This window comes from Zootoca vivipara, chromosome 17, assembly GCF_963506605.1.
Source record: "Zootoca vivipara chromosome 17, rZooViv1.1, whole genome shotgun sequence".
Lineage (NCBI taxonomy): Eukaryota > Metazoa > Chordata > Lepidosauria > Squamata > Lacertidae > Zootoca > Zootoca vivipara.
This window is the reverse complement of record NC_083292.1, coordinates 18,777,521-18,791,415: the sequence shown is the minus strand read 5'-3', so window position 1 is coordinate 18,791,415 and position 13,895 is coordinate 18,777,521. Positions and strand designations below refer to the sequence as shown.

General features: G+C 51.3%; 1 protein-coding gene across 1 annotated transcript in view; it reads right to left on the bottom strand.

The window, feature by feature from the left end:
• Nucleotides 1-970: 970 nt before the first annotated feature.
• The window catches only part of GAS2L1 (growth arrest specific 2 like 1), a 46,357-nt gene continuing 33,432 nt past the window's right edge, over nt 971-13,895 (bottom strand). The window contains exons 3-6 of the mRNA XM_035098874.2: nt 12,371-12,478; nt 10,087-10,183; nt 6,104-6,482; nt 971-3,761 (exon numbers count right to left, since the gene is read on the bottom strand). Coding sequence (XP_034954765.1) covers nt 2,075-3,761; nt 6,104-6,482; nt 10,087-10,183; nt 12,371-12,478 — 2,271 coding nt within the window. The 3' untranslated portion in view covers nt 971-2,074. The remainder of the gene's footprint in view (nt 3,762-6,103; nt 6,483-10,086; nt 10,184-12,370; nt 12,479-13,895) is intronic.

Below are 13,895 nucleotides of genomic sequence, written 5' to 3'. Positions count from 1 at the left end.
TCTCAAAGCCCTGAAACTCCTTCGGGTCTCCATTGAACTTGCTTACTAGGGTCCCGGCTCTCCTTCCTGGCAGCACTTGGACTTGGGGTGCCCCTCCCGCCTTGTTTTTCTCTGCATCCAGCTTGTTTTGGAGGTCTACCGCCACCGCCCTTAAATGCTGCTCTTTTTCCTGGAGCTCTCTCACCTGTTCCGCAAGTTGTAGCCGGTCGTCCTGGACCTTCTTAGTCTCCTCTTTAGCTGCCTTCAATTCTCCCTGCGCCTGCAGCGACAGCTGTTGCAGTTCTAGCTGGGCTTGCTCAGCGATCTGCCGCCACTTCTCCGCCTCTGACACGCTCATCCCGGCAACTCCAAAGTAGCCCAAAAATGATTAGGAGGTTGCTGTCACAGTGGCCGGAGTGGACTACTTCAGAGTAACGACGCTACGCAGCTCTGCATTTTATTCTTTTATTGGTGCTGCGTATTTACAGTGCTCAAGTCATTGCTATTTACACGGAGCGATGTTGTCAGTCGGTTTCAGAACCTCCTAATGGCTTTTGGCGCGTCTTTCTCCAACACAAAAGCTTTGGCAGACCCATCCTCTTGCCCCTCCTCTTCCTGCGTAATTCTGGAGTTGGGGGGATGGGTCTTCCCCCCTTACTTGCCCCTTCCTGTCCCACCTGGGACCCTGGCTCCTCTACCTTGCCTGAGCCTCGGACACGACTTCCTGCTTCCCCACTGGAATCGGAACTCTCCCTGCTTTCCCCTTTGCTCGGGGACGGGCTTGAACTCAGGAGGGGAGGGACTTCGCGATATCCCCTGTCCCTCACAGTTGCCATTAAGTCTGTATTACTATTTTTATCGTTTTTTTGTAAACCACGATCAGGTTTTTTGGGTGGTTGAACAACCAAGCAGTAAATTTTATGAAATTAATCGACTTCGGCGGGCAGTGTGCCCAATGGTTAGGGACAGTTCCACAACATCTGGAGGGCAACATGTTCCCTGGGGGGACACACACCTAGGACTGGTTCACATTGACCCATCTTCACACTTCTGCAATAAAGGCACAGAGTCAGAACACATGATTTTGTCCTCTTTTTTTTTACTTTCTGGGTTCTGAGAGTTCGTGGGTCAGTTCAATTAGCTACATTCGTGGGGTCGAAAGGCGGGCACTATACAGGAGGCAGCGCTCAGGAGGCGAGCGGACACACTCTGTTGTATTTATATAAATATGCATAGATTATTTAAACACACCTACAGTACATTTGGGGGGGCAGGGGGGGAGGTCTGGTTGAGGGGAAAGGAGTCTTAACGGCCCAGGTCCCAGGACGCCGAGAGGGTCCACCTGAAGAGGAATTCATGTGCAAGACTTCAGTGGGACCCTCTCTCTCTCCAAAAGCGTGACTCGTTTAAAAAATAGATAAATCTGCTCAATCGGAAGCTTGCCGTCAAGGCTGTCAAGCTTGCCTAGTGGGGAGCAGCTCCCAGAGTCTCTGTGTGGGGCCTCCCCCATCCTGTGCACATTAAACACCTTCCCACTTTGAGTCACCACTCCCAAGGGTCTATAGCGTCCACTCGGCGGGGAAGGTGCCTTTTTTAAAACACCCCCAAAGGGAAGCTGCCCAAGGGGGTCAGAGCTGAGGCATGGGTTAAATGAGGAGGGAGCAAGAGGTTTAGAGGTCAAAAGTGCTACTCGATTTGGAAGACTGGGGAGGGGGGTGGAAGGCGATCAAAGCCAACTCAAAAGAACTTTACAACGGCCGATGCAAGCGAATATCGGACCATGTCAGAAGCTCCTCGCTGTGTTATCCAGTGTCCAAGGACTTTCCCCTGAAAGCTTCTCTCTCACACACACTCACACACACATACACATAAATTTTCTACGAAGCCATGCCACTCTCCAGCCACAATTGAAAACAAACCCCAATGGAAGAACCACCTTAGAAATCAAAGGCATCTCCACCCACACAATCCTTTCAGAACAGCAGCAATATTGAGGTCACCGAAGGAGCGGTGCCCGAGGGACAAGGAAGGAAGGCTGGGCATCTGAAGCAGCCGGGAAGGAGAGAGGAGGCAACTGGTTGCCCTCTGGCACCCCTCATGCCCAGGCGCCCTCGTCGGCCACCCCAGACTCCGCCGGGCCGTGGGAAGGCTCCACAAGGGAGGCGAAGACGTTGTGGAAGGCTGCCCAGGGTCGGTACTGCTCCGGAGGGCGCTTCGAAGGACTCTCCTTGGGCGAGGCGCCCCCTGCTGGAGACTTGCCAACCCCCGCCGCCTTGTAGCTGAGGGGCGTGGGGATTTTCGAAGGGGTCTTGTCCGGCTGGGAGTCGGTGCGAGGCTTGATCATGGGGCGCAGTTTGAGTTTGTAGATGGAAGGCACACGGTCGGGTTTCTTGAGGGACGACTTGGGGCGCAGCACGACTTCCTCGGAGGGAGCGGGCGCCCCAGGGGACCCCTCGGTGGCCTCGCGGGGCAGAGAGCCCGAGTCCGTACCGGCCACTTCCATGACGCCCCACAGGCTGTCCATCAGAGGCTCGGGAAGTTCCACCCCTTCCTGGACTTCCTGCAGATCGTTCAGGCCAACGTAGCAATTGCTCTCGTCCGAGGAGCTGGACAGAGCCGGCTTCCTCCAGCGTGTGGCTCGCTCCAGAGGCACCGGCAAGTCCCACAGGTCGCAGGTGTCGGCCGAGCCATTGTGGAAGTCGGGGGGCACCATGGTACCCGCTTCAGGAACCCCTGGCCTCTGGGAGGCGGCGTTCCTCTTGGGCTCGTCTTTTGCCTCGCCCGGGAGGCCGTACTTGCTGAAAAAGTTGAGGGACGACGACGACGAGCTGGAGGAGCAGTAGGCCGAGTCGGCGGCTCCTTGATCTGGGGTGGTTTGCAGGAGGCGTGGGCCGTCACAGGCCCGGCCCAGCGGCTCCAGCTGCTCTGGCTCTCCATCCACCACCAGGCCCATCATTTGGGAGTTGGCCAGGAACTCTTCCTCCAGTCGCCGGAACAGATGCTGTTCCTGACTTGGGTCCAGGCGCAGAGGGGTCCGGAAGGTGTGAGCCAGCTCTTCCAGCTCCCGCCCTAAACTGTCTGAGGGCTGCTGCGAGTGCCCGCTCCCGCCAGGCCGGGGCTGCTGCTGCTTCGTGGCCCCACGGCATCCCCCCAAAGCTGGCTGCTTCTGCCTCTGAGTCCCGCAGGCTGAGGGAGGCGGCGTCCGCGGCGGGGGATCTGCCGTTTTCGTGGCGGGGAGAGACCCCCTGCGGTTGGCGAGTGTCGGGCTCCGAGACCCCACCGGGGTCCCTGGCGCCCACCTGGCTGGGCTCCGGGTCCTGGGAGTGCTTCTTCCAGAGCCCCCAGGCCTCTCCTTGGGGTCTTCGGCCCGCGCCCAAGAGTGCTGCCCGTCCTTACCTCGACTGATGACCAGCACGGTGGGCTCCGCGGTGGGCCTCCCCTGGCTTCGTGCCCGTGGGCGAGGGCTCTGCTGCACGGACGGCTTGAGGTGCCCGTTGGTCATCCGGGGGCGGCCGCGTTCTTCCGCCTCAGTCCTCCGGGGCGCCGGAGATGGCCTTGGCAAGCCCACCCGGTCTCGTGACTGGCTGCGGCTGACCGGCTGCCTCTTCGGGCTGGCGTGGGCCTGAGGGCCGGTCCCTTCGCCCAGCCGCCGACCAGGCTCCTTCCTGAGCGCTGGGCCACTGCTGCCGCCATCTTCGTTGTGCCGCCTCCCCAGTGTGCCGCTCTGCGCGGAGGACGCTGAGGAATCACTGTCTCCAGAAAGACGCCGGGCTCTGGGGGGCCTAGAGCGGAGGGGGAAAGGCGATTGTGGTGGTTAGCAGGATTAGCATTTATCCACACAAAAAGATTTCTGAGTTTCTTGCCATAACACCATTCTTTAAAAAGCTGCCATGGCTGCTCATCTACCACCGAGCTAGGTTCAAGTTTCTTGTGCTAATTTACAAAGCCTGAATTCTTATATCCCAGTTCAAGCATTGATGTCATCTGCCAAAGCATCGTGGTTTGTTCCCTGAATTGGTGAGGACTGTTTGACAACAACAACGGTGGTGGTTATTGTTTTATCGGTTTAATTATTTACTTGTGTTTTATCTTATATTTCATTCTGTGAACCACCCTGTGATCTCTTGATGAAGGGCAGTATATAAACTTAATAAATTTAAAAACAAATAGTGTCGTCGGCCCAGTCCTGTGGAACATTCTGCCACTAGAGATTCAGCAGGCAACTTTTAAATGCCTGCTGAAAGCTTTTCTATTCCCCCTGGCCTACGCAGGCGATTAGGAATACATCCGCTTTGATTTTTTTAAAAACAACAACAGCAGCATGCAAACATTTTTATGAATAAATAAGTTAATAAATGTCAGAGCAGCTTACAACAATTATAGATGAAACCACATTTTCAATTTTTTAAAAAAACTTATTAAAAAGTTGAAATTGGAAATCAGGTCATTATTGTGGAAAGGTGTCAAATGGCATCAGGCTTGGGGAAAGGTTGTGGAGGTGGCATCTGCCCCCCAAAAAACCACATCTGCAAGGGTAGGTGGTCGGATTAGATCATTTAGATCATTTGTAATGAATCATAGAATTATACAGTGGGAAGCGATCACAAGGGTCATCTATTCCAACCCACTGCAATGCCCAACACGGGGCTCGAACCCACAACCCTGGGATTAAGAGTCTCATGCTCTACTGACTGAGCTATCCGAGGCCCACTGGCTGGCTGTTTCCCACGACAGTTGTGCAGGTTACGTTTTCCATCATTAAGTGAAGCAGGTGCCTAAGGGAGGAGGATTTCCATTGCAGCCATCCCGAGGAGGCACCTTAAGGCTCTCTGCGCCTTGTGCATCTCTTTAGCTTTTGGATACAGCAATGCTTGCCAAGTTGGATGGCTTGAAAAAACAACTAGGCAAGTTCACAGAGGGGACGGCTCTGTCATGATGGCTATGTTCCCCTTCCACTGTCGGGGGGCAGCAGTGGGGAAAGTGCTGTTGCACCCGGGTCCTACGCGTAAGCTTCCCTTTATCCAGGAGATACTAAAAGCCGTTTCCTGCCTAATGATCTTCTCCCTTCAAAATGGCACAGAGCTGGAGGAGGAAGTCAAACGACCGGCACTCTTGGAAAAGTCTATGGGCTTTCCAAGGCTCAGGTGACTTGGACTGACCTTTCCCAAGCAATCTGCACAAAAGTCTGGTCTGCGCTGCTTTAACAACATCTCTGCACAGGAGATGGTTACCCTGTGCGTGTATTACAAAGATCCTGAGCATTTCCAGGTGGCAGGTGGCAGAGGAACCAACCCCCACGGCAGGTTGCCAGGAACGGATAAGACAAGGAAAAGTCCTTACCACCTGCTTTTTATTCAATATTCACAGAGAGAGGCTTGGGAAGGCGGCCTCTTGGAATAATGGCGTTGCCCCGAGTGAGTCTCCACCCCCTCTCCTCCCACTTCCTCATTCATCATCTCTTATATAGGTGGCGCTGAGGGCCCCTTGCTTCCGAGCCCTTTGCTCTCCTACTTTCAAGGCTTGCCGGGTTCTGAGAGAGGGGCGTGGGTCTGGGATGCTTTCTAAAGACACTGTGTCCTGCAGCTGTTGCCCTCCTGGTTCTTCCTCTTCCTCCTCCTCTCCCATTATTTCCCAACTTTCCCCCTCATCTGCCTCTGAGCTGTGACCTCCCTCAAACCCCTGTTGCGATTCTGAACTGTCTTCTTCTCTGGAAGGGCCTTCTCGGTAGTGGCGCCTGCCCTCCCATCAGATGTCAAGGAAATAAACAACTATCTGACTTTTAGAAGACATCTGAAGACAGCCCTGTTCAGGGAAGTTTATAATGTTTGATGTTTTATTGTGCTTTTACTATTCTGTTGGGAGCTACCCAGAGTGGCAGATGGGCAGGGAATAAACAATAAATTTATTATTATTATTATTATTATTATTATTATTATTATTAGGCTAGGGAGGCAGTCTCCACCATTCCTCCTCTGCCCAGCCCCTGACACTAGGTAAGGCTGGCAAAGACCCCTTGTCTGAAACCCTGCAGAATTACTGCTGGTCTGTGTAGACCAGTTAACTGGACCCAGGGAACAACTTGGGATAAGGCAGCTTCCTCCATCCAGAAAACAACCTACGTTACCTGAGAGTGTTGGACGGCCGCGAGTCACAGGTGTCCCGGTGAACTGGGGGCCCCCTCAGTGGGCTGGCAGAGCTCTGGCCAGACCTTGAGGGCACCCCGTCGTGCTTTGCGGTCAAAGGAGCCCCTGGCACCTGCCGTGGAGGGGTGTGGTCTCCTCCCGGTCCCTTGGCCGGGTGTCCAGGGCGGGCCCCTTTCGTGTGGCTCGGGTCCCCTCCAGCGGAGAGCCGCTTATCCCCACCACGGAGGGGTTCGGAGAGCTTGTGCTGGCTCATGGCTTCAGCCCGGCGCTGGGCGCTGGGGCTGCCCGTCTGAGGGCTGCCTGGAGTCACCGTCTTCTGGGGGGAGAATCCGAGCCCCCGGGTCTGGTTCAGGCGATGGGCTGCAACAGAGAGAGAGAGAGAGAGAGAGAGAGAGAGAGAGAGAGAGAGAGAGAGAGAGAGAGAGGACACCAGAACGAGTGAGGAAAGGGAAGCGAAACAAAAACAGCCTTCCATCCCCAGGATAGACAAGCATCCACAAGCCACATCGCCTGAGACGAGCACTCCCAGACCTGTGGCAAGAGAGAACTCTGCCTCAGAGATTTAATTTACATTGCCGTTTTCAAGCAAGTACAGAAGAGGAAGAGGTCTCTTATTGTTTCCTACCTTCTTCTCACCCTGAACCAATGAGGGAAGACCCTCTCCCAAACTCTCAGTGGACACAGGGTGGGATGACAATAATGGCTGGCTGGTTAGCCAAGCCAATATTTGGTGAACCTTGTTAATGGGGGGGGGGGGAAGAGAGCTTATTTATGGCTGTGTCTCCTAAGTTAGGTTCCCCTGCTCTATAGTAGCAAGCAAGGAACTGTCAGGGATTCTAAAATCATTTTTATTGATTTTTTTTCATATACAGTGGTGCCTCGCTTAACGCATGCCCTGCTTAACCAAATTTCCGCTTAACGAAAGTATTTTTCGAACGGAGGTTGCCTCGCTAGACGAATTCGTTTTATGAAAAATTCATCTAGCGAATCGCGGTTTCCCATAGGAATGCGTTGAAATTCAATTAATGCGTTCCTATGGGCAAAAAAAATTTCAAAAAAAATTTCAATGCATTCCTATGGGATTCGCTACACGAATTTTTCGTTATAAGAAAAGACCCGTGGAACGAATTAAATTCGTCTAGCGAGGCACCACTGTATATATATTTACCACATTAAAACAAATTTAATACAAATCTCTGCCAGGGATTCTTTAGCTGTGATTCCTGCATTGTAGCGGGTTGGACTAGATGACACTTGAGGTCCCTTGCAACTCTACAGTTCTCTGATACTACCCGGCTACCTGGAGAGCGAACTCATGTCTTTTGTTTCTCAAAGCTCACAAACGGCTAACGTCAGCTGTGCACATCCTTGTGGACTAGCAGCTTCTGCAAATTGATCTTCAAAGCTGTCTCACCAGACTCTCCCTAGCCCAACCCCTCATTGCTCCATTCCTTTGTCTCATCTGCAACACAAGCTTTTGCACCAACACTTTTGGGGAGAATCCAGGAATCAGCACGTTTTTACATGAGTAGAATGTGTCCTTTTATGTAAAATGCATCTCTGGGTTATTTGTGGGGCCTGCCTGGTGTTTTTACATGAGTAGAATGTGTGCTTTTATGTAAAATGCATCTCTGGGTTATTTGTGGGGCATAGGAATTCGTTCATTTCCCCCCTCCAAAATATAGTCTGGCCCCCCACAATGTCTGAAGGACAGTGGACCGGCCCCCTGCTGAAAAAGTTTGCTGGCCCCTGTTCTAGCCCATAGTGTCGCAAGGCTCAGCATCCAAGCCAATCAGGAGGCAGAGGAAAAACAACAACAAGCAGGGTAACTCCAGGTCACTGTTTTGTGCAAAGCGCAATGAACCCACGCGGAAGGAAGCTATGATGGCCACCAGCCACAAGGGGGCACTGCGAGAATGCAGCAAATCCCCACCTTCAGAAGTTGAAAGTTCCCAGGCTTGATTATGTAGCCGTTTTTGAGGTTAATACCGTTTCATGCTGAACAACAGGAAGACTCAGAGTCAGCTGCTATGGGGTCAGTTTCCTGGGAAGGAAAACAGAAGGCTCACAGCATGGCTTGCTGAGCCTACAATGCGGGGTTGGGGAGGGGGGCAGGAGAGCAATGTTTGTAAACAATGGCAGCCCGTCCAAGGATCGTGCCAAGGCAGGTTCCCAACCTGGGAAAGATCCAGAAATCTTGGCTTAACATTATGCGCAAGCACATTCCCCAAGATGGCATAAAAAAGCAGCCTGCAGGATAAGGCTGCTGATCGAACTAGTCCAACATCCTTTCCTCACAGCGGCCAAAGGCCCCAAAGAGCCAAGTTAGACTGCCACTGGAACTGGAAGTTCTCTAAGAACATCAGAAGAGCCTTTCTGCTGGATCAGGCCAATGGCCCGTTCAGCCTGTCACCCTCTCCTCACAATGGCCAATCAGAAGCCCAGGGGAGGATCTGGGCACAAGAGCACTCTGTCCCTCCTCCGTGGTCTCCAGGGACTGGTACAGTGGTACCTTGGCTCTCAAACGCTGAAAACCCGGAAGTGTTCCGGTTTTCGAACGTTTTCCGGAAGCCGAATATCGGATGCGGTTGTTGGCTATTGTTTCCGGGGCACCTGCACCAATTAGAAGCTGCACCTTGGTTTTCGAACGTTTCAGAAGTTAAATGGACTTCCGGAACAGATTAAGTTTGGTGCTTTTGTTCTTGCTATTTATTTTGTGCTTTTGTTTTTGAGGCTTTTCCAGTTTTTGTTTTTGTGACTGTGTGGAACCCGGTTCAGCTACTGATTGATTGTGTGACTGCAGAAATGGATAAAAGTTCCACCCCACCTCACCCATCCAAACAATGACTATCATCAGTGCAGGTAAGAAAAAAAATGTTAATTTTAATTTTTATCATCTACAATACTGTCTTATTTCTTTTATAGTACAGTGCACTGATTATTGCTTTCATTTTATGGAACAATGGTCTCGATAGATAGAATAATAATAATAATAATAATAATAATAATAATAATATATTATTTATACCCCACCCATGTGGCTGGGTTTCCCCAGCCACTCTGGGCGGCTTCCAACAGAAATATTAAAATACACTAATTTCTTAAAGATTAAAAGCTTCCCTAAACAGGGCTGCCTTCAGAAAGTCTGGTATTCCACAGGGCGGGTGCCACTACCGAGAAGGCCCTCTGCCTCGTTCCCTGTAACTTGGCTTCTCGCAGCGAGGGAACTGCCAGAAGGCCCTCAGCCCTGGACCTCAGTGTCTGGGCAGAACAATGGAGGTGGAGACGCTCCTTCAGGTATACTGGACCGCGGCCATTTAGGGCTTTAAAGGTCAGCACCAACACTTTGAATTGTGCTCAGAAACGTACTGGGAGCCAATGCAGGTCTTTCAATTCATATTAAATTGCTGTTTTAGGGGTTGTTTTTGAAAGTCTGGAATGGATTAATCCGTTTTGCATTACAGTGGAACCTCGGTTTATGAACACCTTGGTTTACGAATTTTCGGTTTACGAACGCCGCAGACCCATCTGGAACGGATTAATTCACTTTCCATTACTTTCAATGGGAAAGTTTATGAACAGACTTCCAGAACCAATTGTGTTCATAAACCGAGGTACCACTGTACTTTCTATGGGAAAGCGCGCCTTGGTTTTGGAACGCTTTGGTTTCGGAACTGACTTCCGGAACGGATTAAGTTTGAGAACCAAGGTACCACTGTATTCAGAAGCATCCCTGCCTTGGATAAATCTGCTGGGTGTTGCATGATGTGTACACACACACACATACACATACACACACACACTGAAAGTGCGCAGCTTTCAAGAATCCCAGGAAGTGCGGCTTGTTAAGTGCGTGGGGAACTGCAGCTCTGTGGGGGCAGATGGCAGCTCCCAGGGTTCTTTGGGAGGAAGCTGTGTGCTTCAACTACAGGCTGAGTGTGCAGCCGAAGTCCTCCATACTCACAGAAAGAGGCGCAGCGGCATGGATCGTGCTTGTCCAGGTAGTGTTCCAGGGTGTCCCAGCCCCCGCCGACCCGCACCATCACGTGGTTCCTCAGCACCTGTGTGGGCAATGCAAAAAAAACCCACATCAGGTGAGCAGGTTTTTCCCGGCGGGATCAATAGGGCGGGTCCTCACTTGGAAAGGCAAGAGAAGAGAATTTCTGGGTGGGGTGCAACAGGTGCAATTGCATTTTAGATCAGTGGTTCCCAATTAGCTAATTACTGAGCGGCCATCTGTTTTTCAAAAGCCAAGGCATGGAACCCCCTACTTTTGAAAAAATTGATACCTCTGCAAAGCAATTTTTTGAACAAAATGTGGGGGAAGCCCCTAATAAGCAAAGGATTTTAGGTATACAGTAATACTTTGGTTGTCGAACGGAATCCGTTGTGGAAGTCCGTTCGACTTCCGAAAATGTTCAACAACCAAGGCGTGGCTTCCGATTGGCTGCAGGAACCACGTCGTATGTTCAGCTTCCAAAGAATGTTCGCAAACAGGAACACTCACTTCCGGGTTTGCGGCGTTTGGGAGCCAAAACGGACGAGAACCAAGGTGATCGGGATCCAAGGTACGACTGCACTAAAAAACAGACTAGGGCTGAGCGATATCTGGTTTCCAACATGGGATATTCAGATATATCACAATGTCTGGAATTGGAGATCGGGCGCGGGGATGAGGCAGCTGCAGAGATCCGGGGGGTGGAGGGAGGAGAGGAAGCAGAGTCATGTCCATAGAACGGTCAGGGGAGGCAGCTCAGATCGGCGGTGCCTTGAAATCGGCTGCCCTGCTTATATTGCTGTCTATTGCCAGGTCAAAAACGTTACCGCGGTGTGATTTCAAAACCCATTTTGGCCAACGTATTGAAAAATCAGGGTGAGCTAAAACGGACCATAAATTTTGTGATATTGCCATGCAAAAATGACAAAAAAATTAATTGGGAGGGGGAGAGAAGGGGTGGGGCAGTGGACCCCCTGAGTCCATTCCGCAGACCCCTAATTGCGAAACGCTGTTTTAGATTATTGCTCTTAAATGTCTAAAAGCTCGTCAAGGACCGGCTCTCCCATATAAAACAGCCCAGACCTTGTGGTGCCCAACAGTGGCACGCTACCCAAAGTGAGCTGCTGGAACAGGGGAGGGAGGGAGACATGTGAACAGGTGTGTTCAGGGGTGTTTTCCAGGGAGATGGGCCTGGTGCCAGTCTTGAGGTCCCAGGCTAAGACCGTTTCCTTCAATCAGGTCTTTGGCATTCCACAAGCAGAGGTTGGATGGCCATCTGTCAAGGATGCTTTAGCTGAGATTCCTGCATTGCAGGGGGGGGGGGTTGGACCAGATGAGTCTCGGAGAAGCTTCCAATTCTATTATTCAATTGCCCCCTATGGGGGTGCTTGTCTTGTAACAGGTCAGGTAACACTCTGCCCTTATACATCATTGGATGAGCATCTAAGGGATTCTGCCTTGCTCATTGTATTACATTTTCCTCATTGTACCTTTGACGCTTTTTCTTTGTATAAAGCTACCGATAGATGCAATCAATGACAATAGCAATAATTATCTGATGTCACCGAGTCTAGAGCAGTGGTCCCCAAACTTTTTTTGGGGGGGAGGGGAGGCCACCCCCCCTTTGGTTCCATAAACTCATCCCCTACCCTACGAAAAGCATTATTCAGGATAGTGGTTTGTACATCCCACTAAGGAAGATAATAACACAATAAAATTTGAAACAGTAACAATTAATTGCACGTTTTATTCAAAATCCAATTAAAACTATGTGGTTTAAATAATTTAACAAATTTGACGGGCTTGATCCAGGGCTTTTCAAAGTCTGATAATCATTGGATTATTGTAATTGAAAACTAATTAAAAATTGTTATCAAAGTCTGGTAGTCATTTACACCTTCAGTGCCCCCCCTCCTGCTGCCCCCTTGCCTCTTAGTACCCTGAGAAGGAATCCCATCGCCCTCTAGGCCAGGCCAGGCATAGGCAAACTCCGGCCCTCCAGATGTTTGGGACTACAATTCCCATCATCCCTGACCACTTGTCCTGTTAGCTAGGGATGATGGGAATTGTAGTCCCAAACATCTGGCAGGCCGGAGTCTGCCTAGGCCTGCTCTAGGCGGTGGTACCCCCCAGTTTGTGAACCACTGGTTTAGAGTGCAGCAGAAATATTATTCTTTTTTTGTGGTGGGGGAGGGAGGGGATAGGAAAGCTAGGAAGGGAGGGAAAGAGATGTATTTGTAGAAGATCTTACTCGAACAAAGATCAGGGCGTTGGAGTCTCCCACTTTATATTTACCCTCTGAGACTTTGACCATGGGAAATTGGGATGGGCAGGTGCAATGGCCCAGGATCTCTCTTACCTAAGGGGGAGGGGGAAAGAGGGGGTGGAGAGAAAAGAAAAGAAAGGTCATTGATTAGCAAACAATCCATCACAAACAATCCAACACACTGCTCCTTTGCAGCCCACAACAAAATAAAGTTGATACAAGTCCCTGCCCCTGTGCGAAGCCTAAAAGGTGAAGGTAAAGGGACCCCTGACCATTAGGTCCAGTCGTGACCCACTCTGGGGTTGCGGCGCTCATCTCGCATTATTGGCCGAGGGAGCCGGCGTACAGCTTTCGGGTCATGTGGCCAGCATGACAAAGCCGCTTCTGGCGAACCAGAGCAGCACACGGAAACGCCGTTTACCTTCCCGCCGGAGCGGTACCTATTTATCTACTTGCACTTTGACGTGCTTTCGAACTGCTAGGTTGGCAGGAGCTGGGACCGAGCAACAGGAGCTCACCCCGTCGCAGGGATTCGAACCGCCGACCTTCTGATTGGCAAGCCCTAGGCTCTGTGGTTTAACCCACAGCGGCACCCACAGAAGCCTACCTCGCAGGATTGCAGTGAGGGTCAAACGGGGGCAGTCTCCTTTTTCAGTTGCGATTCCTGCATTGCAGGGGGGGTTGGATAAGGTGGCCCTTGGGGACCCTAATAAACCAGCCCCTAGCCAGCACATCTATGGCCCTGAAGGAACCAGGGAGAATAACTCCTCCGCCCTCCACCGATGCTTGCAGACTGTCAATGAGAGTGATCTAGCCACAGACTGAAAGTTGGGGGATGTTTGGGCCTCCAGCCTTGGCAACCCGTTCAAAACAAGGAAGGGGCCCACCCTGTCTGTAGCCGGCGGAGGTGATGCAGGAGGCCAAAAGCTGCTCCCAGATGCAGTGATTTACACCCTCCCGGCTCAGGGAGGCACATCGAAAACAGCAAGGCAAATGCAGTAAACCCAGGCACAGGCTTCTCCAACCTGTGCCTTCCAGATATGTTGAACTGCAACTCCCACCAGCCCTCCAGGCAGGCCTAGGAAAGAGCTGCTGCCGGTCAGTGTTGACAATACTGAGCTAGATGGACCGATGACCTGATCTGGTGCAAGACAAATAAAAAAATTCCTTCAGTAGCACCTTAAAGACCAACTAAGTTTATATTTTGGTCAGACACTTCTGTTTCTAGTGTATCTGAAGAAGTGTGCATGCACACGAAAGCTCATACCAAAATATAAACTTAGTTGGTCTTTAAGGTGCTACTGAAGGAATTTTTTTATTTTGCTTCGACTCAGACCAACACGGCTACCTACCTGTAACTGGTACAAGACAGCCTCTCCTGTTCCTATGGATCAGGTCTCTTACTAGAGTGGCCCCAAGGCTGAGGGATGCCCCTTCCCCTCCTTTCTAGGGGCCGCAAGACACTCCCCCTTAATCAAGGGGGAAGAACCATTTTCTGCATGAGGGCCAC